Source organism: Bombina bombina, chromosome 2, assembly GCF_027579735.1.
Source record: "Bombina bombina isolate aBomBom1 chromosome 2, aBomBom1.pri, whole genome shotgun sequence".
NCBI classification, from domain to species: Eukaryota; Metazoa; Chordata; class Amphibia; order Anura; family Bombinatoridae; genus Bombina; species Bombina bombina.
In genome coordinates, this window is record NC_069500.1 from 187381880 (window position 1) to 187408975 (window position 27096).

Sequence of the window (27096 nt, forward strand, 5' to 3'; positions counted from 1 at the left end):
CCTACTAGATCCGGTCCCGGATCAGGGGTCGCCCCAATTCATCCTGTCTTGGTAGCAGCAGCGGGCTTCTTGGGTTGTTTACCCTTGTTCCAAGTCTGGTTGGGTCTCCAGGCGGATTTGGCCTGAGCAAAATTCCCTTCCTGCTTGGCGGAGGAAGAGGAAGAACAGGGGACTCCTTTAAAGTTCTGAAAGGAACGAAAATTATTTTGTTGACCCCTCAGTTTAGCCGTTCTATCCTGAGGTAGGAGATGACCCTTACCTCCCGTAATGTCAGAAATTATCTCCTTCAAGTCAGGCCCGAATAGGGTCTTCCCCTTGAAAGGAATAGCCAAAAGCTTTGACTTAGATGACACATCAGCAGACCAAGATTTTAACCATAACGCTCTACACGCTAAAATAGCAAATCCTGCATTCTTAGCCGCCAGCTTGGCAATCTGAAAGGCGGCGTCTGTAATAAAAGAATTAGCCAGCTTAAGAGCCTTAATTCTGTTTAAAATATCCTCCAAAGGAGTCTCCGTCTTAAAGGGACATTATACACTCATTTTTTCTTTGCATAAATGTTTTGTAGATGATCTATTTATATAGCTCATAAAAAAAAAAAAAATTAATGTATAGTTTTGCTTATTTTTATGATAAAGTAATTTTTATTATTTTGTAGCAAAGGCATAATAACAGAAAAAGTATGAAAGAAAAACAAATCAAGAGAACAGAAATCCTGGTTCTCTGAAATAACATAGTAAGTGAGATAAATCAGGTTACAAATCATTGAATCGTTCAGTCACTAAGTTATAATTCGTAAGACCTCTCTAACATGAGAAACTTGGAAGCATCCAACATTGTGAAACAATAGTCCGTGTAGTGAGGAATCTTCAGTTTGTAGCTAGAATTAAAATAGTTTTGTGCACAGTTATGATGCTTAGAGGCTCGAACAAGCTACATATTACCAGGGTAAGGATCAATGAAGTAAAGAAATAGTGAAGGGGGAAACGAGTTAAGTAAAGCAAAGAGAGAGAAAAAGGTAAAAGGTAGATAAGGGGGTGTCTCCCGACCCTTCCGCTCCTTTTTATTGAAAAACTTGTTATATGTGGGATTAATATGTCTCCTATTTATCTATATTTTACCTGTCATGTCTGGGGGTTCTGAATTCTTAAAGGATAGAACAATCCAAGTGGGGGGCTCTATTGGATTAAACTAATGTGTTAGGATACATTGTGTAATATCCAGTAATACCATATTTTCTGAAAGGTTTCTTGGGTATCTAGAAGAAATGCTGCCTGCTCTGACATACTGTAATAAAATTTAAGTTTGATTTTGATTTCTTCCCAGGACGGGGCACATTCCCTCCAATGGCGGGCTATACAAATCCTTGTGGCAGTGCATGTTATCTTAATAAACAAATTTACATATTTATTGAATTCTTTAAGTCTGATGTGGAGTAAAGCTTGTTCCATGGTGAGCTTAATAGGGCTGTCTAAGATTGAGCTTAAAAACCGGGATAATTGGTTCCACACCCTGTGTATATGGGAGCAGTCCCATCACATGTGTTTGTAGTCCCCCACTTCCCCACAGCCCCTATAACAGAGTCTAGATCTATCTTTGGTGGAGTGTGAGGTTATCAGCGGAGTTAGATACCAACGGAAGTTGGTCTTAATGCAGTTTTCCCACATATCTGCACTTAACAATCCCTTTCCTGCACTAGATAGAGTCATATGCCAATCCTGAATCTCCATTTCCTTGTTAATATCTTTTTCCCATTTGGTTTGTAGGATGGATTTGGCGTCATCTGATGCTAGCTGGATTGCTTGGTAAAGCTTGGAGATAGTGTTCTTGGGCCTGGATGTGGTGCTGCATATGGTCTCTAATATAGAGGGCAAATTTTTAGTTATGGATGGCAAAAGAGGGTGAATGATGGAGGTAAGCTGCAAGTATAAGAACCATTCTAGTTTAATTGGCTGCAATTTTTCTTGTAATTGTGTGTAGCTCATCATTTTACCTCCTATTATAAGGTCAGCTATTCTATAAAGTCCTCTATTTTCCCATTTTCGAATGATGGGGATCAGTTCATGTCTAACTAGGCTTGTGAGTGTGGCTTTAACGGAGTGCATAGGGAGTAGAGCCAAAGAAGTAGTCAGTCTGGACCATTGCTTGACCATAAAATCTATCACTGGATGTTCTTGTTGCTTCCTACTAAGGCATCTTTTAGGGTCCCAAAGAATCATGTCCTGTGGGATAAGTCCTGCTATATCTGATTCTAGTTGGGTCCATACAATGTCCTTGTCGGGGTCGTTGAGAAGTGCCGTCTGTGCTAATCTGGCTGCCTGATAATAGTGTTTAAGGTTTGGTGCCCCCACCCCCCCAATTGTCTGTTCCTAGAAAGGACTGCCGAAGGGATTCTGGCCTTTTTGTTTCCCCGTATAAAACCAATAATATGCTTTTGGAGGTCGTCTAAGTCTGGGGCTGGAATTCTGATCGGCAGGGTCACGGGTGCGGAATAAATATAGGATTCTTGGCAATATCATCATTTTGACTGCCGACAGTCTACCAAACCATAAGAATCTTAGTTTACTCCATTTATTTAAATCTTGTTTAATAGATTTATACATAGGGAAATAATTTGCCTTGTATAGTGCCGCTGAGCTTGTGGTTAGATTAATCCCCAAGTATCTGAGGAGGTGTTTGGCCCATTTGAATTCAAAGTTAGGCTCTATCAGCTTTTTAGTATGATCTGGGAGATGCACAGGTAGTGCTTCACATTTTTCCAGGTTAATTTTATAGCCTGATATAGAGGAAAAGGAGTTGAGGGTTTGGTAGAGGTTCGGAAGTGTCATTAGTGGTCTTGACAGGGAGAGTAGGACATCGTCTGCAAAGAGTGTGAGTTTATATTCCTTTTGTTTTATTTTGATACCTGTTATATCAGGGGATCTTCTAATATGTTGGGCCAGGCGCTCTATGCACAGCGCAAAAAGTAATGGGGACAACAGGCATCCCTGACGGGTCCCATTGAGGACAGCAAATCTTTCGAATTGGTGACCCATGGCTCTCACGCTCGCAGAGGGGGTGGAATATATATTTTGAATTGCTCTCATGAATTCCCCAGAAATGCCTATCCTAGTTAACACTGCCTGCATGTATGTCCAATCGACTCTATCAAACGCCTTCTCTGCATCCAGAGAAAGGAGCAGGGAAGGCGTTTTTGTTTCATGCATATAGTCAATCAGGGACACCATTCTCCTGACATTGTCTGGAGCTTCTCTATTTTGGATGAAGCCAACTTGGTCAGGGTGTACCAGTTTGGGGAGTAAGGGTTTGAGTCGGTTAGCTAGAATTTTTGTGAAAATTTTTAGGTCCTGATTTATTAGGGATATCGGCCTATAGTTCTGACACAACGTCTTATCTTTGCCTGGTTTCGGGAGTACTATAATTTTAGCGTCTAATAATTCAGATGGGATCATATGGCCTTTTAATATGGAGTTGCAGAATTGGACAATATATTTGGTCAGAGTTGGTTTAAATTGTTTATAATAGTCCCCTGGGAAACCGTCAGGGCCTGCCGCCTTGCCTGGCTTTAAATCTTTGAGGACTCCTAGGACCTCCCTGTCTGTGATGTCAGCATTTAAGGAGTCTAGTTCTTGTTTGCTAATTTTGGGTAAGGTTGCCTCCTCAAGAAAGGCGTCAAGGGAGTTCTGAGTCATTTCTGTTTTGGTTACCTTCTGACCGTCATATAGAGAACCATAGTAGGCCGCAAATGAGTCGACTATTTCTTTGGGGTTTGATGTTAGGACCCCCTGGGAGTTATAGAGGGAGGGGATAGACATGTCTCTAGTTCTATTCCTAATTTTATAGGCCATGAATTTGTCTGGTTTATTTGCATACAGAAAATATTAGTTTTGCTTATTTTTAAATAACATTGCTCTGATTTTCAGACTCCTAACCAAGCCCAAAAGTTGTATGTGAATACCGTCAGCTACCTTCTCCAGCTTGCTCCTGTTTGTGTAAAGGGTCTTTTCATATGCAAAAGAAGGGGGAGGGGGGGAGTGTCTTATTTCCCACTTGCAGTGGGCTTTCCAGCTACCTTTTCAATAGAGCTAAACTAAGAACTTCTAAGTAAGTTTTTAAACAGTTTTATACTGGATTTTTATATCAGTATCTGTGCATCGTATTCTTTATAGCAGTGTCTATTACATGCAGTTATATAAAAATGAGTATATACTGTCCCTTTAAGGGACTCTTCTAAGGCCTCAAACCAGAAGGTCGCCGCAGTGGTAACTGGTACAATGCATGCTGTTGGTTGCAAGAGGAAACCTTGATGAATAAACAATTTCTTTAGAAGACCCTCCAATTTCTTATCCATAGGGTCTTTGAAAGCACAGCTGTCCTCAATAGGAATAGTTGTATGCTTAGCCAGGGTAGATATAGCTCCTTCCACCTTAGGGACTGTTTGCCAAGAGTCCCGAACGGTGTCAGATATAAGATACATTTTCTTGAAATTAGGAGATGGAGAAAACGGGATACCCGGTATGTCCCATTCTCTCTTAATAATCTCCGAAATTCTCTTAGGAACTGGAAAAACTTCAGTGTAAGCAGGTACCTCTAAGTATTTGTCCATCTTACACAATTTCTCTGGTGGTACCACAATAGGGTCACAGTCATCCAGAGTCCCTAAAACGTCCCTAAGTAAAATACGGAGGTGCTCAAGCTTAAATTTAAAGGACATGACGTCCGAGTCCGTCTGAGGTAACGCACTTCCAGAATCGGAAAGTTCCCCCTCAGAAAGAAGTTCCCTGACCCCCAATTCAGATCCCTGTGAGGGTACATCAGAAATAGCTAACAACGCATCAGAGGGTTCAGCATTCACATTGACCTCTGTCCTATTGCGTTTACCCTGTAACACTGGCAACTTAGATAATACCTCTGTAAGGGTAGTTGACATAACTGCAGCCATATCCTGCAGAGTAAATGAAGAACCAGGCGTCGCTTGGGTGGGCGTTAAAGGTTATGACGCTTGGGGAGAAGTTGGCGGTACCCTGATTCTCCTCAGACTGAGAATCATCCTTAGACACACTTTCCTTACATAAAATTTGTGCTTTACATTGTAAGGCCCTCTCAGTACACGAGGGACAAAAAGTCAGAGGGGGTTCCACAGTGGCATCTAAACACATAGAGCAAGGAGTTTCCTCCTCAGTGTCAGACATGTTAAACAGACTAGCAATACTGATAATAGTCGTACCTTGCTAGATATTGAGCTCTGAATTAAATTAAATGCGAAAAAAAATGAATACCAAAAAAACTGTACTGCGCCTTTAAATTTTAAAAGCGCAACTATTTTACTGAAAAATGCAAAAACACTTTTTGACCCGAAGAAAACTATTTTAAAGTGCCCAAAATACTCCCTTAATATTGCATTCACTTGCTAGATATGCAAAAATACAATAAATATCAATTAGAACAGGATTTTATTAATTATTTAAATATGGCCTCTGCACCCGGAATGTACTTGTTGTAGCTGATATAGCGTGAAAGGACTTATCGATAGGAATGTAGACAACTTAGGCCTACAGCCTCTGCTTGCTATGCGATCCGGATGGAAACTGCGCGACTGAGCGCGCAAAATTAGGCCCCGCCCACCGTGGGCGTACTCTAATCCTGACTAAGACCCGCATGGGTCGCAGTACAAATAACATGTATGAATGAATAAAAAATATAAAATATATGCCATGTGCCCTCTAATGCAGACAAAATCGTAACACTGCCGTCCTGCATCCAGTAAAAAAGTTAACTGCCCTCAAGCAAAACCGCATCTCCCAGCGTCCAGCCCAAGATAAGCCACAAAGGTCTTTACATACTTTTGGCAAATAAAATAAAATAAAGGGATTTCAGGTACACCATTTCCTTTTCATTAGTGCATACTGCTTACCCTTCCCCATATAGGGAATAATGTTAGCCTGTTCTGATGCATCAAATCTCCCCAGAAACAAAAGACTGAACATACCTCAATGCTGCTTGTAGCAAGACACCGTTCTCCACACTGAAGAACTTCTTACACTACCTTCAGCTGTGTTGTGGGAACCATCATGGATCTTAGATAATGTTCGCTAAGATCATCAACATCAGGGCAGAAAATAAGATGTCTCCACTCCTCTTGGGAGACAATAGACTGACAAATTCCCCCTGAGAAAAATAGTATTCACTGGCACCATTTTAAAATAAAAAACTTCTTGATTGAAGAATCTAAACTAACACCTCACTTTACCTCTTCCTATTACTAACACAGACAAAGAGAATGACTAGAGGTGGAGGGAAGGGAGGAGCAATATATACAGCTCTGCTGTGGTGCTCTTTGCCACTTCCTGTTAGCAGGAGGTTAATATCCCACAAGCAAGGATGAAATCCGTGGACTCGTCATATCTTGTAGAAGAAATACCTTTCTGTATTGTAGAGAGATTAGGGAATGGGGGACCAACTGTTTGAAATAAAGAGGCCATAAAGTAATATTTGTCATTTGAACAGCAGATGAACACAATGTTGAAGTTGTATTAATTAAAAAAAAAATCTTTTATATAAACGTCACTGGGTGCTAATTGGTATGTATCTAACAGTATTTTGTTTTACGCATTACAAAGTGCTTGAAGCAGTAGCCCAACATTCTACTAACTTCTATGTCCTTTTTAAATGAGCAGTCTGTGCTACAAACCTACATACACAGAGTATACACATGGGATCCAGACAGAGTATACAAATGGGAAAGCTGCGGTGAAAGGACAACAAGGAGTTGGGGTCAGGAACAAGAAGGGGAAAAGAAAAATTTAAATGTGCACAGATGCATTTTAAATAGAAGCATTTTTGTAATATACTTCCATTAGCAAAATGCTTCTGTAAAAGTTATTACTGTTTTTCAGTGGCATACGCACATATGCTGTGAGGGCCCGTGCACAGTATTCAAGACCAGGCCTCAGAAAGTCAGCAGTGGCTTGTATGACACAAATAAAGTCTTGACAGGTCCTCACAGGATACGTGCGTATGCCACTGGAAAAACAGTGATAACTTTTACTAGTAGCATTTGTTTCTAATTGAAGTATAATGCAAACATATTTCTATTTAAAATGTTGACCTTTCTATCCTTTTAAGGTCTACAGACAAGGTTTAGATAATCCAGGTTTAAAGCTTAAATTTACTCATGCTTCCCAGTACAGATATATTTTATTACATATCTGAAATGAGTCTGAAAGAAATATTTAATAATCGCGCAAGACCTGAAATCTTATACAATCAAAAACACCATGATCCATGGATAACAAAACATATTCATGAAAGGAATACACTGATAAATGACCAAGACATGCATTGCCAAGCAAGTACAATATCTCACACCTTTCTGCCCATCAGTACATTGTAACAGTCTGTTTATAACCCTAAATATAATTAGCCCCCTGACTACCAAAATGGTCTACATTTTTTGTAATAATCTGCAGGATTCAAATGGATTTATTGTCCATGAACCGTACTTGATTGTTTAGCAGATATCAGTCAACTTCTAATGATTTATTACACTAACATCCAATTTCCTTTCATTCTGAATTAAAAAGCACTGCATAAACAATGTTCTGTCCCAGTCCAGGACCTCAAATCTCTCTCTATTAAGAACCCCCGTTACTGCTTACCCCTCTCTAAAAGATGATGTTTTTTCTTTGAGGCAGCAAGCAGTTAATACAAACAGAAGCTGTACCCGCTCCTGTAAGATTAAAGTCTGCATAATTGCTTATGCTGTGTGCCCGCCAACAGTCATAGAATGAACCTAAAACGAGTGATAGAAGCTATTTACATATTTAAGGTGGGTGCACAGTATAACCAGAAGCACATGACCACGCTCTGCTATCCTACATCACACTTTGTGGGAACTGCTTTTGATTGGTTGTACTACCTGCTGGAAAAAAATAAACCTTTTTAAGAAAGGCAGAGAATGCCCAGAGGGGGGTGGGGGGGGTGTAAGAGAAAACAGAAATTATAAAACTTAAAGCGACACTAAAATTATAATTAAACTTTCATGATTCAAATAAAGAATGCAATATAAAAAGAAAATCCAATTTACTTCCATTATCAAATTATTCAGTATTTTTATATGCACACTTTCTGAGGCACAAGCTATTACTGAGCATGTGCAAGAGTTCACAGTGTATGTACGTATATGTTTGTGATTTGAAGATGGCTGTCACATTATACAAGGGGGTGGAGACATTTTTAAATGTGTTAGAAAAAAAATCTACTGCTTATTTGAAATTAAGAGTAAGTGCGATTGCATTATCTTTTTATTACACATTGGTTGATTATGCAATTCTACTTTATCTAATGGTCCTTAAATAGAGGGAGATTTGAGATCCTAGGTTTACACAGCTCTTTTAAGACACAACACTCCCAAATTAAATGCCTTAGATAATACTGCTGTAATATTCAAATGTTTTTAATGAATTGACCCAGACTTATCCAGACTACGGGTGTGAAAAGGGTTTATATTGTAAAGACTGAGCCATGCTACTGTGGTAGAGCACTTTACATAAAACATTGCTATATGCTGGAAATGAAAGAAACATTAACTACCTTATACAAAATACTTCCAAAACTGCACAGAGTGGTGATTTGTAGTAATTGCAACACTGAGGACAGTAACAGAAACAACATTTATTTATAGCGTTGATTTGGTTTGATTAGTTACAAATGAATTTCTTTTTTTGTAATTTTTGCATGCAGTATTCGATCAGTCTGAAGAATGTGGTGAAATCAGACTAAAACAGGAAGTTATTAAGTTACTCACTAAGTACGTGAGACTCAGCTTCTTTATTGGCAACACTAACGTCTTTCTGAATGTCGCTTTTGTCAAGAGCACTGGGAGCACCTGCTTTCTATGGGATCAGGAGGAAAAAAAATCTTCACATTAATTTCATATATCAAACACAAAGAAGAAGACACTAGAAGTTCTGACTGTACTACAGTATCACATTAATCACTTGCCATACCCTATGTTCAATGCATATTAGTAATGTACAATATTTACATATATAAATATTTTAATGTCTTGTTTCATTGTTGACAGAATAATGTCCTGTTTTGGAGAATCGGCCCTGTTTAGAGCCATAGAGAGTTTGTTTCTGGTGAACGCGATATGGTTAAATCAAACCTGCAGACGAAATACTGTTATCCTATTATTTGTATAAACACTAGATCTAGAATGAAAGTTTTTTGGACAGGGTCCCTCTGTATTAATCTGTATTAAGCCAATCATAATATTTACTTCTGTATCTCTATGGTATCATTAGATTTAAATGCCATGTGTTCATGTTCTGGTAATATTAGTAATATTGAGTACTGATAGAAAACAGTGACATTCATAGATTTTATTCTTAAATAGGTTAGGAGGTGATGCTCATAGTATTTATTTAATACATAATCAAACAAATATACATATGCTATTTATGAGTAGAATTTACCAATCTATATATTTATTTCTGGCAATGGTTGGTTTTCTTCTTCTTCTGGTAAATGTATATTATAGTGACATTATGATTCTCCTTATAGCAATAATGGATATGAAATACCACAGGTGTTACACATTAAATTAAAAACTCTCTGGCACCAAGGTCCATTCTTTAACAAAACTACAAGAAATTGAGAAAGGTATAAATCTATATTCTTTTAAGGGGCCATGCAAATGACATCTCTTCAACCCATACATTGAAAAGTCAATAAGTTTAATACTAAATGGGTCACTAACAGTATAATAAATGCAGAACTAGCAGGATATTTGCATTGATTGGTCAACAGTTGGATTTAGAGAACTATTGGCAAAATGGTCAACTGTAGAGCACTATGTAACTTAAATACTTAATGTATTTTCTAGGTATCTGACAAATAGATCCTTTAAGTATGGGTTGTAGCTTGCGCCAATGAAAAATTACAACTGCCCAAAAAAGTATGGCTTAAGACACTAATATTAATAGTGTAATAGGGTCATGGTGATTTTTTTTATCTAAGGTTCTATTTCATACAACTTTTAAAATGAATGAAAATACATATTATCTTTCATTCAATCATGAAGAAAAATGCGGCCATGCCGGAGAGTAGATATTATTTAATACTTTCTGTTTATATCCAGATGTCCCTTTAATAAAGAGAAGCAGTAAATTAACTAATTAACTTACTAATGGTTAGTACTTCTGTGTAACATCACAAATATAAAATAAGATAAAATAAGAGATCAAATTAAAACAATTTCTGTACCGCTTAAATACAATATTACTGAACTAAATGTTATGGATTTTGGCTGTGGAAATTTTTATTTATTTTAGTAAGATTTGTTTTTTTCTACTTTTTTTCTTAAGGAAATGTTGATGTCATTAGACACACAATAATGAGTCTATGCTTCGGTCTTTTGTAATAACCTTTATTAATTGATTTCATTTTTTTCTCACATATGGAATTTTCTTTTGGATGCGCCTTATAGAAATAATTAAACCTAGCTTTAAGGGACACTAGTGTTCTAACAAATCAGATTGTTTTATTTATTAAAAGGTACCTTTAATTTTAGCTATAGCCTGATCTAAAAAGATCCTGTTTATTATACAGTTCTGTGTTTCAGCAGCACAGATATTGGGTTGATCTCTGTGTTCTTAAAGGACCAGTCTACAATATAATTTTTATTGTTTTAAAAGATAGATAATACCTTTATTACCCATTCCCCAGTTTTGCAAAACCAACACAGTTATATCAATATACTTTCTACCTCTGTGATTATCTTGTATCTAAGCATCTTCTGACAGCCCCCTGATCACATGACTTTTTATTTATTATCTATTGACTTGCATTTAGTACTGTGTTGTGCTAAATCTTAAATAACTCCTCGGGTGTGGACACATTGTTATCTAAATGGCCCACATGAACTAACAGTCTCCTGTTGTGAAAAGCAAATTAAAAATCATGTGATAAAAGGCTGTCTATAGTGGCTTAGAAACAGGCAGAAATGTAGAGGTTTAAATGTTATAACGTATATTAATATATATCAATGCTGGTTATGCAAAGCTGTGGAATGATAGTAAAGGCATTATCTATCTGTTTAAACAATAACAATTTTTACTGTCCCTTTAAGGGGAAAAAAACAAGTTTGCAAAAAAAAAAGTCTTTGGTTAAAGTTGGAATTTAATTAAATAACAAAAAACAAACAAACAAAAGAAAACAACTATCAGCAAAAAGTGTACAGAAAAACCTAAGAAGTGGGTGACAGCTACAATACTTTACCTGGGTTTTCTGGTCTTTAGTGTTACACATCTGTGTCAGATACCAGGGAGAATTTTGCGGCTGAACATCAAAAAGGCTCAGAATAGGAAGTGTCAGACCTTTAATCAAAGCCACTTCATCCTTCCTGTCAATGGCCTCATTTACTTGGACTAAAGCTATATTGGCTGAAAAGGAAGAAATTCTTACAAAAATAACAACACTTTCTTACATAGAATTCCTTATTTTTTCATCAATTTAAATGTCCCCATTCTTATACAAACCACAGTTTTGGAATTAGATACATCAGACTTATTCTCTGAATTGCTCAGAGAGGGGGGGGGAGGGAGCAGTTTACAAGACAGAGTATTTAGCAGGAATATTAAGCTTGAAGCAAGCAATCATAAGCAATCTGTCCAGTAACAAGGCAATAACAAATTCATGCAACAGCATAACGGATATTAGTTTAGCCTCATCTGTCACACACACTCTCTCCACAAACAACCCAAATATTTAATAAATGGAACTCGTTCTATGGATGATCATGTGATGTTGCGCACTTACTGTTAACCTTATTGATATGGCCTTGTATCTCTGCTTGTGTTAGCAGTTCTTCATACACATCTCTTTCTTCTTCAGAAATAGAGTTATTCTGCAATAGTGATAATCATCAGTCAGTAAAATATCAGCAATAAAGTATCAGGTTAAAGAACTAAGACAAAGAAGATGCACAAAACACAATCATACATACAGGCTTAAAGGGACTTGAAACCCATTTTTTTTTCTTCCATGAATCAGAGAGAGCATGGAATTTTTTAACAACTTTCAAATTTTCTTCTAGAATAACATTGTCTTCGTTCTCTTGGCATCCTTTGTTGAAAAGCATACCTAGATAGGCTGTGGAGATACTTATTGGTGGCTGCACATATATGCATCATGTTATTGGCTCACATATATATATCAATAACTCATTTTGTAAACCATTTACAAATCTAGACCAGTCAGAAGACTTGCTTTTACCACAGAAACTCTCTGATTACACTGTTTCCAATGCAGCAAAGAATTCTGTGTGAGATATGCAAATGAGGTTCACAATGACTCACTTTTTTTCTTCTAGCCTGCTTTTTAAGGCAGACTTCCCTTTACGCCATAGCATTGCTGCATTACACAGCTTCTAAGCTTAGCTAGGAGTAGTACAGTGATTCAGACCAATCCCAGGACAGCTGTTTCGTGGTTATTGCCACTCATCAGCTGGGAGTAGGTTGAATCACTGCTTGGTAAAGTTGTTTTCTGGGGGAAATACAACAGCAATTTAAAATATGGGGAGGCGAAAAGTGAGTTTAAAATCCTCCACTAAATCCAAAATGTAGAGAAAATAACTCATTGTGTAAACCATTTACAAATCTAGACAAGTCAGAAGACTTGCTTTTACCACAGAAACTCTCTGATTACACTGTTTCCAATGCAGCAAAGGATTCTGGGTGAGATATGCAAATTAAGTTCACGACTCACTTTTTTACTTCTAGCCTGCTTTTTAAGGCAGGCTTTCCCTTTACGCCATAACATCGCCGCATTACAAAGCTTCTAAGATTAGCTAGGGGTAGTACAGTGATTCAGACCAATCCCAGGACAGCTGTTTTGTGGTTATTGCCACTCATCAGCTGGGAGTAGGTTGAATCACTGCTTGGTAAAGTTGTTTTCTGGGGGAAATACAACAGCAATTTAAAATATGGGGATGTGAAAAGTGAGTTTAAAATCCTCCACTAAATACAAAATGTAGAGAAAATAACTCATTGTGATTGGTCTGAATCACTGTACTACCCCTAGCTAAGCTTAGAAGCTGTGTAATGCGGCGATGCTATGGCGTAAAGGGAAGTCTGCCTTAAAAAGCAGGCTAGAAGTAAAAAAACATAATTTATGCTTACCTGATAAATTTATTTCTCTTGTAGTGTATCCAGTCCACGGATCATCCATTACTTATGGAATATATTCTCCTTCCCAACAGGAAGTTGCAAGAGTCCACCCACAGCAAAGCTGCTATATAGCTCCTCCCCTAACTGCCATATTCAGTCATTCGACCGAAAACATACAGAGAAAGGAAAAACCATAGGGTGCAGTGGTGACTGTAGTTCAAATGAAAAAATTACCTGCCTTAAAGTGACAGGGCGGGCCGTGGACTGGATACACTACAAGAGAAATAAATTTATCAGGTAAGCATAAATTATGTTTTCTCTTGTTAAGTGTATCCAGTCCACGGATCATCCATTACTTATGGAATACCCATACCAAAGCTAAAGTACACGGATGATGGGAGGGACAAGGCAGGTACTTAAACGGAAGTTACCACTGCCTGTAAAAAAAACAGAATTTATGTTTACCTGATAAATTACTTTCTCCAACGGTGTGTCCGGTCCACGGCGTCATCCTTACTTGTGGGGATATTCTCTTCCCCAACAGGAAATGGCAAAGAGCCCAGCAAAGCTGGTCACATGATCCCTCCTAGGCTCCGCCTACCCCAGTCATTCGACCGACGTAAAGGAGGAATATTTGCATAGGAGAAACCATATGATACCGTGGTGACTGCAGTTAAAGAAAATAAATTATCAGACCTGATTAAAAAACCAGGGCGGGCCGTGGACCGGACACACCGTTGGAGAAAGTAATTTATCAGGTAAACATAAATTCTGTTTTCTCCAACATAGGTGTGTCCGGTCCACGGCGTCATCCTTACTTGTGGGAACCAATACCAAAGCTTTAGGACACGGATGAAGGGAGGGAGCAAATCAGGTCACCTAAATGGAAGGCACCACGGTTTGCAAAACCTTTCTCCCAAAAATAGCCTCAGAAGAAGCAAAAGTATCAAACTTGTAAAATTTGGTAAAAGTGTGCAGTGAAGACCAAGTCGCTGCCCTACATATCTGATCAACAGAAGCCTCGTTCTTGAAGGCCCATGTGGAAGCCACAGCCCTAGTGGAATGAGCTGTGATTCTTTCAGGAGGCTGCCGTCCGGCAGTCTCATAAGCCAATCTGATGATGCTTTTAATCCAAAAAGAGAGAGAGGTAGAAGTTGCTTTTTGACCTCTCCTTTTACCAGAATAAACAACAAACAAGGAAGATGTTTGTCTAAAATCCTTTGTAGCATCTAAATAGAATTTTAGAGCGCGAACAACATCCAAATTGTGCAACAAACGTTCCTTCTTTGAAACTGGATTCGGACACAAAGAAGGCACGACTATCTCCTGGTTAATGTTTTTGTTAGAAACAACTTTCGGAAGAAAACCAGGTTTAGTACGTAAAACCACCTTATCTGCATGGAAAACCAGATAAGGAGGAGAACACTGCAGAGCAGATAATTCTGAAACTCTTCTAGCAGAAGAAATTGCAACCAAAAACAAAACTTTCCAAGATAATAACTTAATATCAACGGAATGCAAGGGTTCAAACGGAACCCCCTGAAGAACTGAAAGAACTAAGTTGAGACTCCAAGGAGGAGTCAAAGGTTTGTAAACAGGCTTGATTCTAACCAGAGCCTGAACAAAGGCTTGAACATCTGGCACAGCTGCCAGCTTTTTGTGAAGTAACACAGACAAGGCAGAAATCTGTCCCTTCAAGGAACTTGCCGATAATCCTTTCTCCAATCCTTCTTGAAGAAAGGATAGAATCTTAGGAATCTTTACCTTGTTCCAAGGGAATCCTTTAGATTCACACCAACAGATATATTTTTTCCATATTTTGTGGTAAATTTTTCTAGTTACAGGCTTTCTGGCCTGAACAAGAGTATCAATAACAGAATCTGAGAACCCTCGTTTTGATAAGATCAAGCGTTCAATCTCCAAGCAGTCAGCTGGAGTGAGACCAGATTCGGATGTTCGAACGGACCTTGAACAAGAAGGTCTCGTCTCAAAGGTAGCTTCCATGGTGGAGCCGATGACATATTCACCAGATCTGCATACCAAGTCCTGCGTGGCCACGCAGGAGCTATCAAGATCACCGACGCCCTCTCCTGATTGATCCTGGCTACCAGCCTGGGGATGAGAGGAAACGGCGGGAATACATAAGCTAGTTTGAAGGTCCAAGGTGCTACTAGTGCATCTACTAGAGTCGCCTTGGGATCCCTGGATCTGGACCCGTAGCAAGGAACCTTGAAGTTCTGACGAGAGGCCATCAGATCCATGTCCGGAATGCCCCACAATTGAGTAATTTGGGCAAAGATTTCCGGATGGAGTTCCCACTCCCCCGGATGTAATGTCTGACGACTCAGAAAATCCGCTTCCCAATTTTCCACTCCTGGAATGTGGATTGCAGACAGGTGGCAGGAGTGAGTCTCCGCCCATTGAATGATTTTGGTCACTTCTTCCATCGCCAGGGAACTCCTTGTTCCCCCCTGATGGTTGATGTACGCAACAGTCGTCATGTTGTCTGATTGAAACCGTATGAACTTGGCCTTTGCTAGCTGAGGCCAAGCCTTGAGAGCATTGAATATCGCTCTCAGTTCCAGAATATTTATCGGTAGAAGAAATTCTTCCCGAGACCAAAGACCCTGAGCTTTCAGGGGTCCCCAGACCGCGCCCCAGCCCATCAGACTGGCGTCGGTCGTGACAATGACCCACTCTGGTCTGCGGAAGGTCATCCCTTGTGACAGGTTTCCAGGGACAGCCACCAACGGAGTGAGTCTCTGGTCCTCTGATTTACTTGAATCGTCGGAGACAAGTCTGTATAGTCCCCATTCCACTGACTGAGCATGCACAGTTGTAATGGTCTTAGATGAATGCGCGCAAAAGGAACTATGTCCATTGCCGCTACCATCAAACCTATTACTTCCATGCACTGCGCTATGGAAGGAAGAGGAACGGAATGAAGTGTTTGACAAGAGTTTAGAAGTTTTGTTTTTCTGGCCTCTGTCAGAAAAATCCTCATTTCTAAGGAGTCTATTATTGTTCCCAAGAAGGGAACCCTTGTTGACGGAGATAGAGAACTCTTTTCTACGTTCACTTTCCATCCGTGAGATCTGAGAAAGGCCAGGACTATGTCCGTGTGAGCCTTTGCTTGAGGAAGGGACGACGCTTGAATCAGAATGTCGTCCAAGTAAGGTACTACTGCAATGCCCCTTGGTCTTAGTACCGCTAGAAGGGACCCTAGTACCTTTGTGAAAATCCTTGGAGCAGTGGCTAATCCGAAAGGAAGTGCCACGAACTGGTAATGCTTGTCCAGGAATGCGAACCTTAGGAACCGATGATGTTCCTTGTGGATAGGAATATGTAGATACGCATCCTTTAAATCCACCGTGGTCATGAATTGACCTTCCTGGATGGAAGGAAGAATTGTTCGAATAGTTTCCATTTTGAACGATGGAACCTTGAGAAACTTGTTTAGGATCTTGAGATCCAAGATTGGTCTGAACGTTCCCTCTTTTTTGGGAACTACGAACAGATTGGAGTAGAACCCCATCCCTTGTTCTCCTAATGGAACAGGATGAATCACTCCCATTTTTAACAGGTCTTCTACACAATGTAAGAATGCCTGTCTCTTTATGTGGTCTGAAGACAATTGAGACCTGTGGAACCTCCCCCTTGGGGGAGGCCCCTTGAATTCCAGAAGATAACCTTGGGAGACTATTTCTAGTGCCCAAGGATCCAGAACATCTCTTGCCCAAGCCTGAGCGAAGAGAGAGAGTCTGCCCCCCACCAGATCCGGTCCCGGATCGGGGGCCAACATTTCATGCTGTCTTGGTAGCAGTGGCAGGCTTCTTGGCCTGCTTTCCCTTGTTCCAGCCTTGCATAGGTCTCCAGGCTGGCTTGGCTTGAGAAGTATTACCCTCTTGCTTAGAGGACGTAGCACTTGGGGCTGGTCCGTTTCTACGAAAGGGACGAAAATTAGGTTTATTTTTGGCCTTGAAAGACCTATCCTGAGGAAGGGCGTGGCCCTTACCCCCAGTGATATCAGAGATAATCTCTTTCAAGTCAGGGCCAAACAGCGTTTTCCCCTTGAAAGGAATGTTAAGCAATTTGTTCTTGGAAGACGCATCCGCTGACCAAGATTTCAACCAAAGCGCTCTGCGCGCCACAATAGCAAACCCAGAATTTTTCGCCGCTAACCTAGCCAATTGCAAAGTGGCGTCTAGGGTGAAAGAATTAGCCAATTTGAGAGCACGGATTCTGTCCATAATCTCCTCATAAGGAGGAGAATCACTATCGATCGCCTTTTCTAGCTCATCGAACCAGAAACACGCGGCTGTAGTGACAGGGACAATGCATGAAATTGGTTGTAGAAGGTAACCTTGCTGAACAAACATCTTTTTAAGCAAACCTTCTAATTTTTTATCCATAGGATCTTTGAAAGCACAACTATCTTCTATGGGTATAGTGGTGCGTTTGTTTAAAGTAGAAACCGCCCCCTCGACCTTGGGGACTGTCTGCCATAAGTCCTTTCTGGGGTCGACCATGGGAAACAATTTTTTAAATATGGGGGGAGGGACGAAAGGTATACCGGGCCTTTCCCATTCTTTATTTACAATGTCCGCCACCCGCTTGGGTATAGGAAAAGCTTCTGGGGGCCCCGGGACCTCTAGGAACTTGTCCATTTTACATAGTTTCTCTGGGATGATCAAATTTTCACAATCATCCAGAGTGGATAACACCTCCTTAAGCAGAGCGCGGAGATGTTCCAACTTAAATTTAAATGTAATCACATCGGGTTCAGCTTGTTGAGAAATTTTCCCTGAATCTGAAATTTCTCCCTCAGACAAAACCTCCCTGGCCCCCTCAGACTGGTGTAGGGGCATATCAGAACCATTATCATCAGCGTCCTCATGCTCTTCAGTATCTAAAACAGAGCAGTCGCGCTTACGCTGATAAGTGGGCATTTTGGCTAAAATGTTTTTGATAGAATTATCCATTACAGCCGTTAATTGTTGCATAGTAAGGAGTATTGGCGCGCTAGATGTACTAGGGGCCTCCTGAGTGGGCAAGACTGGTGTAGACGAAGGAGGGAATGATGCAGTACCATGCTTACTCCCCTCACTTGAGGAATCATCTTGGGCATCATTTTCAGTGTCACATAAATCACATCTATTTAAATGAGAAGGAACCTTGGCTTCCCCACATTCAGAACACAGTCTATCTGGTAGTTCAGACATGTTAAACAGGCATAAACTTGATAACAAAGTACAAAAAACGTTTTAAAATAAAACCGTTACTGTCACTTTAAATTTTAAACTGAACACACTTTATTACTGCAATTGCGAAAAAGTATGAAGGAATTGTTCAAAATTCACCAAAATTTCACCACAGTGTCTTAAAGCCTTAAAAGTATTGCACACCAAATTTGGAAGCTTTAACCCTTAAAATAACGGAACCGGAGCCGTTTTTATCTTTAACCCCTTTACAGTCCCTGGTATCTGCTTTGCTGAGACCCAACCAAGCCCAAAGGGGAATACGATACCAAATGACGCCTTCAGAAAGTCTTTTTTATGTATCAGAGCTCCTCACACATGCGACTGCATGTCATGCTTCTCAAAAACAAGTGCGCAATACCGGCGCGAAAATGAGGCTCTGCCTATGATTAGGGAAAGCCCCTAGAGAATAAGGTGTCTAAAACAGTGCCTGCCGATATTATTTTACAAAAATACCCATATTAAATGATTCCTCAAGGCTAAATATGTTATATATGAATCGATTTAGCCCAGAAAATGTCTACAGTCTTAACAAGCCCTTGTGAAGCCCTTATTTACACTGTAATAAAAATGGCTTACCGGATCCCATAGGGAAAATGACAGCTTCCAGCATTACATCGTCTTGTTAGAATGTGTCATACCTCAAGCAGCAAAAGTCTGCTCACTGTTCCCCCAACTGAAGTTAATTCCTCTCAACAGTCCTGTGTGGAACAGCCATCGATTTTAGTAACGGTTGCTAAAATCATTTTCCTCTTACAAACAGAAATCTTCATCTCTTTTCTGTTTCAGAGTAAATAGTACATACCAGCACTATTTTAAAATAACAAACTCTTGATTGAATAAGAAAAACTACAGTTAAACACTAAAAAACTCTAAGCCATCTCCGTGGAGATGTTGCCTGTACAACGGCAAAGAGAATGACTGGGGTAGGCGGAGCCTAGGAGGGATCATGTGACCAGCTTTGCTGGGCTCTTTGCCATTTCCTGTTGGGGAAGAGAATATCCCCACAAGTAAGGATGACGCCGTGGACCGGACACACCTATGTTGGAGAAAAACCTTTCTCCCAAAAATAGCCTCCGAAGAAGCAAGGTATCAAATTTGTTAAATTTGAAAAAGTATGAAGCGCAGACCAAGACTCCATCTTGTAAATCTGTTCAACAGAAGCCACATTTAAAAAAGGCCCAAGTGAAAACCACAGCTCTAGTAGAATGAGCTGCAATCCCTTCAGGAGGCTGCTGTCCAGCAGTCTCATAAGCTAAATGAATTATGCTTTTTAACCAAAAAGACAGAGAGGCTGCTGAAGCCTTTTGACCTCTCCTCTGTCCAGAATAGACAACAAACAAGGTGAACGTTTGATGAAAACTGTAGTAGCTTGTAAGTAAAACTTTAAAGCACAAACCACGTCCAATATTGTGTAATAGACGTTCCTTCTTTGAGGAAGGATTAGGATACAAGCATGGAACAACTATCTCTTGAGTGATGTTCTTGTTAGATACCACCTTAGGAAAAAACCCAGGTTGGTACGCAGGACTACCTTATCCGTACGAAGGACCAGATTAGGAGAATCACATTGTAACACAGATAACTTGGAGACTCTACGAGTCGAGGAAATAGCTACCCAAAAAGGAACTTTCCAAGATAAAGATTGATATCTATGGAACAAAAAAGGTTCAAACGGAACTTCTTGAAGAGCCTTAAGAACCAGGTTTAAGCTCCATGGTGGAGCAACAGTTTTAAACACAGGCTTGGATCTAACCAAAGCCTGACCAAATGCCTGAACGTCTAGAATACCTGCCAGACGCTGGTGCAAAAAAAATAGACAAAGTAAAAATCTGTCCCTTTTAAGGAATTAGTCGACAACCCTTTTCTCAAAAACATCTTGGAGAAAAGATAATATCCTGGGAATCCAGGCTTTACTCCATGAGTAACCCTTGGATTCATAACAATCAGATATTTACACCATATCTATGTTCAATTTTCCTAGAGACAGGCTTTCATGTCTGTATTAAGGTATCAATGACTGACTCGGAGAAGCCATGCTTTGATAACATCAAGCTTTCAGTCTCCAGGCAGTCCATCTCAGACTGATTCTATTTAGATGGTTGAAAGGACCCTGAAGTAGAGGGACCTGTCTCAGAAGCAGAGGCCGTGATGGAAAGGATGACATGTCCAGCAGATCTGCATACCAGGTCCTGCGTGGCTACGCAGGCGCTGTCAAAAACACCAAAGCCCTCTCCTGCTTGGTCTTGACCTCCGAAGGAAATCCCACTCCCCCGGAAGAAAAGTCTGACGACTTAGAAAATCCACCTCCCAGTTCTCAACACCTGGGATATGGATAGCTGATAGACAAGAGTGAGTCCAGTGAATTATTGTAAGACTTCTAACATCACTAGGGAACTTCTGTTCCCCCTTGATGGCTGATGTAAGCCACAGTCGTGTATATTGTCCGACTGAGTATGATGTACCTCAGAGTTGCTAACTGAGGCCAAGTCTGAAGAGCATGGAATATCACTCCCAGAATATTTATTAGAAGGAGGGTCTCCTCCTAAGTCCACTATCCCTGAGCCTTCAGGGAGTTCCAGACTGCATCCCAACCTAAAAGGCTGGCATCCATTGTAACAATTGTCCCATCTGACCTGCGGAAGGTCATACCCTTGGACAGATGGACCCGACATAGTCACCAGAGAAGAGAATCTCTGGTCTCTTGGTCCAGGTTCAACAGGGAGACAAATCTGTGTAATCCCCGTTCCTCTGACTGAGCATGCATAGTTGCAGCGGTCTGAAATGTAGACGTGCAAACGGTACTATGTCCCTTGCCGCTACCTATTAAGCCGATTTCATTCATGTACTGAGCCACCGAAGGGCGCGGATGGGATGAAAAAACACGGCAGAATTTTAGAAACTTTCACAACCTGGACTCCGTCAGGTAAATTTTCATTTCTACAGAATCTATCAGAGTCCCTAGGAGGGAAACCCTTGAGATTGGGGATAGAGAACTCTTTCCTTGTTCACTTTCCACCCATGTGATCTCAGAAATGCCAGTACTACGTCCGTATGAAACTTGGCAATTTGGATTTTTGACGCCTGTATCAGGATGTCGTCTAACTAAGGGGCCACTTCTATGCCCCGCGGCCTAAGGACCGCCAAAGCGACCCCAGAACCTCCATAAAGATTCTTGGGGCTGTAGATATCCCAAAGGAAAGAGCTACAAACTGGTAATGCCTGTCTAGAAAGGCAAACCTGAAAAACTAAGGTGATCTTTATGCATCACCATGTGAGGATAAGCATCCTTCAAATCCATTGTAGTCCTCTATTGACTCTCCTGGATCATAGTTAAGATGGTACGAATAGTTTCCATCTTAAATGACGGAATTCTGAGGAATATGTTTAAGATCTTTAGATCCAAAATAGGTCTGAAGGTTCCCTCACCTTGGGAACCACAAACAGATTTGAGTAAAAACTCTGTCCCTGTTCCTCTCTTGGAACTGGATGGATCTCGTACACAATGTAAGAATGCCTCCTTCTTTATCTGGTTTGCAGATAATTGTGAAAAGCGAAAACTCCCCTTTTTTTGGGGGGGGGGAATCTTTGAAATCCAGAAGATATCTCTGGGATATAAATTCCAATGCCTAGGGATCCTGGGCATCTCTTGCCCACGCCCGGGCGAAGAATGAAAGTCTGCCCCCTATAGGATCCGTTACCGGTATTGGAAAAACATCAGTACACACCGGCACTGCATATTATTTATCCAGTCTACACAATTTCTCTGGCTCTGCGATTGTACACATTCATTCAGAGCAGCCAAAGCCTCCCTGAGCAACAAGTGGAGGTTCTCAAGCATAAATTTTAAATGTAGAAATATCAGAATCAGGTTAAATCATCTTCCCTGAGTCAAAAAAAATCACCCACAGACTAAGCATATTGTGAGGTAGTATCATACATGGTTCTTAAAGCGTCTGTATGCTCTGTATCTACCCCCCAGAGCTATCTGCTTTCCTTTAATTTCAGGTAGTCTGACTAATACTGCTGCCAGAGTATTATTCACCACCTTTGCCATGTCTTGTAAAATAAACGCTATGGACGCCCTTGATGTACTTGGCGCCATTTGAGCGTGAGTCCCTGAAGCGGGAGTCGAAGGGTCTGACACGTGGGGAGAGTTAATCGGCATAACTTTCCCCTCGACAGAATCCCCTGGTAAAATAAACGCTATGGGTGCCCGTGATGTACTTGGCGCCATTTGAGCGTGAGTCCCTAAAGCGGGAGTCAAAAGGTCTGACACGTGGGGAGAGTTAGTCGGCATAACTACCCCCACGACAGAATCCTCTGGTGATAATGTTTTTAAAGACAAAAAATGATCTTTATTGTTTAACATGAAATCAGTACATCTGGTACACATTCTAAGATGGGGTTCCACCATGGCCTTTAAAACATAATGAACACAGAGCTTCCTCTATGTCAGACATGTTAGAACAGACTAATAATGAGACTAATAAGCTTGGAAAACACTTTAAATCAAGTTAACAAGCAAATATATAAAACGTTACTGTGCCTTTAAGAGAAACAAATTGTCAAAATTTGAAAAACAGTGAAAAACAGAATTTATGTTTACCTGATAAATTACTTTCTCCAACGGTGTGTCCGGTCCACGGCGTCATCCTTACTTGTGGGATATTCTCCTCCCCAACAGGAAATGGCAAAGAGCCCAGCAAAGCTGGTCACATGATCCCTCCTAGGCTCCGCCTACCCCAGTCATTCGACCGACGTTAAGGAGGAATATTTGCATAGGAGAAACCATATGTTACCGTGGTGACTGTAGTTAAAGAAAATAAATTATCAGACCTGATTAAAAAAACCAGGGCGGGCCGTGGACCGGACACACCGTTGGAGAAAGTAATTTATCAGGTAAACATAAATTCTGTTTTCTCCAACATAGGTGTGTCCGGTCCACGGCGTCATCCTTACTTGTGGGAACCAATACCAAAGCTTTAGGACACGGATGAAGGGAGGGAGCAAATCAGGTCACCTAAATGGAAGGCACCACGGCTTGCAAAACCTTTCTCCCAAAAATAGCCTCAGAAGAAGCAAAAGTATCAAATTTGTAAAATTTAGAAAAAGTGTGCAGTGAAGACCAAGTCACTGCCTTACATATCTGATCAACAGAAGCCTCGTTCTTGAAGGCCCATGTGGAAGCCACAGCCCTAGTGGAGTGAGCTGTGATTCTTTCAGGAGGCTGCCGTCCGGCAGTCTCATAAGCCAATCGGATAATGCTTTTAATCCAGAAGGAGAGAGAGGTAGAAGTTGCTTTTTGACCTCTCCGTTTACCAGAATAAACAACAAACAAAGACAAAGTTTGTCTGAAATCCTTAGTAGCTGCTAAGTAAAATTTGAGAGCACGAACTACATCCAAGTTGTGCAACAAACGTTCCTTCTTTGAAACTGGATTAGGACACAAAGAAGGCACAACTATCTCCTGGTTAATGTTTTTGTTAGAAACAACTTTTGGAAGAAAACCAGGTTTAGTACGCAAAACCACCTTATCTGCATGGAACACCAGATAAGGAGAAGAACACTGCAGAGCAGATAATTCTGAAACTCTTCTAGCAGAAGAAATTGCAACCAAAAACAAAACTTTCCAAGATAATAACTTAATATCAACGGAATGTAAGGGTTCAAACGGAACCCCCTGAAGAACTGAAAGAACTAGGTTGAGACTCCAAGGAGGAGTCAAAATTTTGTAAACAGGCTTGATTCTAACCAGAGCCTGAACAAAGGCTAGAACATCTGGCACAGCTGCCAGCTTTTTGTGAAGTAACACAGACAAGGCAGAAATCTGTCCCATCAAGGAACTTGCAGATAATCCTTTTTCCAATCCTTCTCGAAGGAAGGATAGACTCTTAGGAATCTTAACCTTGTCCCAAGGGAATCCTGCAGATTCACACCAACAGATATACCAAATTATGTGGTAATTTTTCTGGTTACAGGCTTTCAGGCCTGAACAAGAGTATTAATAACAGAATCTGAGAACCCTCGCATTGATAAGATCAAGCGTTCAATCTCCAAGCAGTCAGCTGGAGTGGGTCGAACGGACCTAGAACAAGAAGGTCTCGTCTCAAAGGTAGCTTCCATGGTGGAGCCGATGACATATTCACCAGATCTGCATACCAAGTCCTGCGTGGCCACGCAGGAGCTATCAAAATCACCGACGCCCTCTCCTGATTGATCCTGGCTACCAGCCTGGGGATGAGAGGAAACGGCGGGAACACATAAGCTAGTTTGAAGGTCCAAGGTGCTACTAGTGCATCCACTAGAGCCGCCTTGGGATCCCTGGATCTGTACCCGTAGTAAGGAACTCTGAAGTTCTGACGAGAGGCCATCAGATCCATGTCTGGAATGCCCCACGGTTGAGTGACTTGGGCAAAGATTTCCGGATGGAGTTCCCACTCCCCCGGATGCAATGTCTGACGACTCAGAAAATCCGCTTCCCAATTTTCCACTCCTGGGATGTGGATAGCAGACAGGTGGCAGGAGTGAGACTCCGCCCATAGAATGATTTTGGTCACTTCTTCCATCGCTAGGGAACTCCTTGTTCCCCCCTGATGGTTGATGTATGAACTTGGCCCTCGCTAGCTGAGGCCAAGCTTTGAGAGCATTGAATATCGCTCTCAGTTCCAGAATATTTATCGGTAGAAGAGATTCTACCCGAGACCAAAGACCCTGAGCTTTCAGGGATCCCCAGACCGCGCCCCAGCCCATCAGACTGGCGTCGGTCGTGACAATGACCAACTCTGGTCTGCGGAAGGTCATCCCTTGTGACAGGTTGTCCAGGGACAGCCACCAACGGAATGAGTCTCTGGTCCTCTGATTTACTTGTATCTTCGGAGACAAGTCTGAATAGTCCCCATTCCACTGACTGAGCATGAACAGTTGTAATGGTCTTAGATGAATGCGCACAAAAGGAACTATGTCCATTGCCGCAACCATCAAACCTATCACTTCCATGCACTGCGCTATGGAAGGAAGAGGAACGGAATGAAGTATCCGACAAGAGTCTAGAAGTTTTGTTTTTCTGGCTTCTGTCAGAAAAATCCTCATTTCTAAGGAGTCTATTATAGTTTCCAAGAAGGGAACCCTCGTTGACGGAGATAGAGAACTCTTTTCCACGTTCACTTTCCATCCGTGAGATCTGAGAAAGGCCAGGACAATGTCCGTGTGAGCCTTTACTTGAGGAAGGGACGACGCTCGAATCAGAATGTCGTCCAAGTAAGGTACTACAGCAATGCCCCTTGGTCTTAGCACCGCCAGAAGGGACCCTAGTACCTATGAGAAAATCCTAGGAGCAGTGGCTAATCCGAAAGAAAACGCCACGAACTGGAAATGCTTGTCCAGGAATTCAAACCTTAGGAACCGATGATGTTCCTTGTGGATAGGAATATGTAGATACGCATCCTTGAAATCCACCTTGGTCATGAATTGACCTTCCTGGATGGAAGGAAGGAGTGTTCGAATGGTTTCCATCTTGAACGATGGAACCTTGAGAAACTTGTTCAAGATCTTGAGATCTAAGATTGGTCTGAACGTTCCCTCTTTTTTGGGAACTAAGAACAGATTGGAGTAGAACCCCATCCCTTGTTCTCCTAATGGAACAGGATGAATCACTCCCATTTTTAGCAGGTCTTCTACCCAATGTAAGAATGCCTGTCTTCTTATGTGGTCTGAAGACAACTGAGACCTGTGGAACCTCCCCCTTGGAGGAAGCCCCTTGAACTCCAGAGAATAACCTTGGGAGACTATTTCTAGCGCCCAAGGATCCAGAACATCTCTTGCCCCAGCCTGAGCGAAGAGAGAGAGTCTGCCCCCCACCAGATCCGGTCCCGGATCGGGGGCCCGCATTTCATGCTGTCTTGGTCGCAGTGGCAGGTTTCCTGGCCTGCTCTCTTTGTTCCAGCCTTGCATAGGTCTCCAGGCTGGATTGGCTTGAGAAGTATTACCTTCCTGCTTAGAGGACGTAGCCCTTGGGGCTGATCCGTTTCTGCGAAAGGGACGAAACTTAGGTTTATTTTTGGTCTTGAAAAGACCTATCCTGAGGAAGGGCGTGGCCCTTGCCCCCAGTGATATCAGAGATAATCTCTTTCAAGTCAGGGCCAAAGAGTGTTTTCCCCTTGAAAGGAATGACAAGCAATTTGTTCTTGGAAGACGCATCCGCTGCCCAAGATTTTAACCAAAGCGCTCTGCGCCACAATAGCAAACCCAGAATTTTTTCGCCGCTAACCTAGCCAATTGCAAGGTGGCGTCTAGGGTGAAAGAATTAGCCAATTTAAGAGCACGAATTCTGTCCATAATCTCCTCATAAGAAGAAGAATTACTAATAATCGCCTTTCCTAGCTCATCAAACTAGAAACACGCGGCTGCAGTGACAGGGACAATGCATGCAATTGGTTGTAGAAGGGAACCTTGCTGAACAAACATCTTTAGCAGACCTTCTAATTTTTTATCCATAGGATCTTGGAAAGCACAACTATCTTCTATGGGTATAGTGGCGCGCTTGTGTAGAGTAGAAACCGCCCCCTCGACCTTGGGGACTGTCTGCCATCAGTCCTTTCTGGGGTCGACTATAGGAAAACAATTTTATAAATATGGGGGGAGGTACTAAAGGTATACCGGGCCTG

At 41.2% G+C, this 27096-nt stretch overlaps 1 protein-coding gene across 1 annotated transcript in view; it reads right to left on the reverse strand.

Annotated features, from left to right (window-relative positions):
• IQGAP2 (IQ motif containing GTPase activating protein 2) overlaps positions 1 to 27096 on the reverse strand; it is a 373896-nt gene that overhangs the window by 310065 nt on the left and 36735 nt on the right. The window contains exons 4-6 of the mRNA XM_053701383.1: positions 11824 to 11911; positions 11284 to 11447; positions 8807 to 8894 (exon numbers count right to left, since the gene is read on the reverse strand). Coding sequence (XP_053557358.1) covers positions 8807 to 8894; positions 11284 to 11447; positions 11824 to 11911 — 340 coding nt within the window. The remainder of the gene's footprint in view (positions 1 to 8806; positions 8895 to 11283; positions 11448 to 11823; positions 11912 to 27096) is intronic.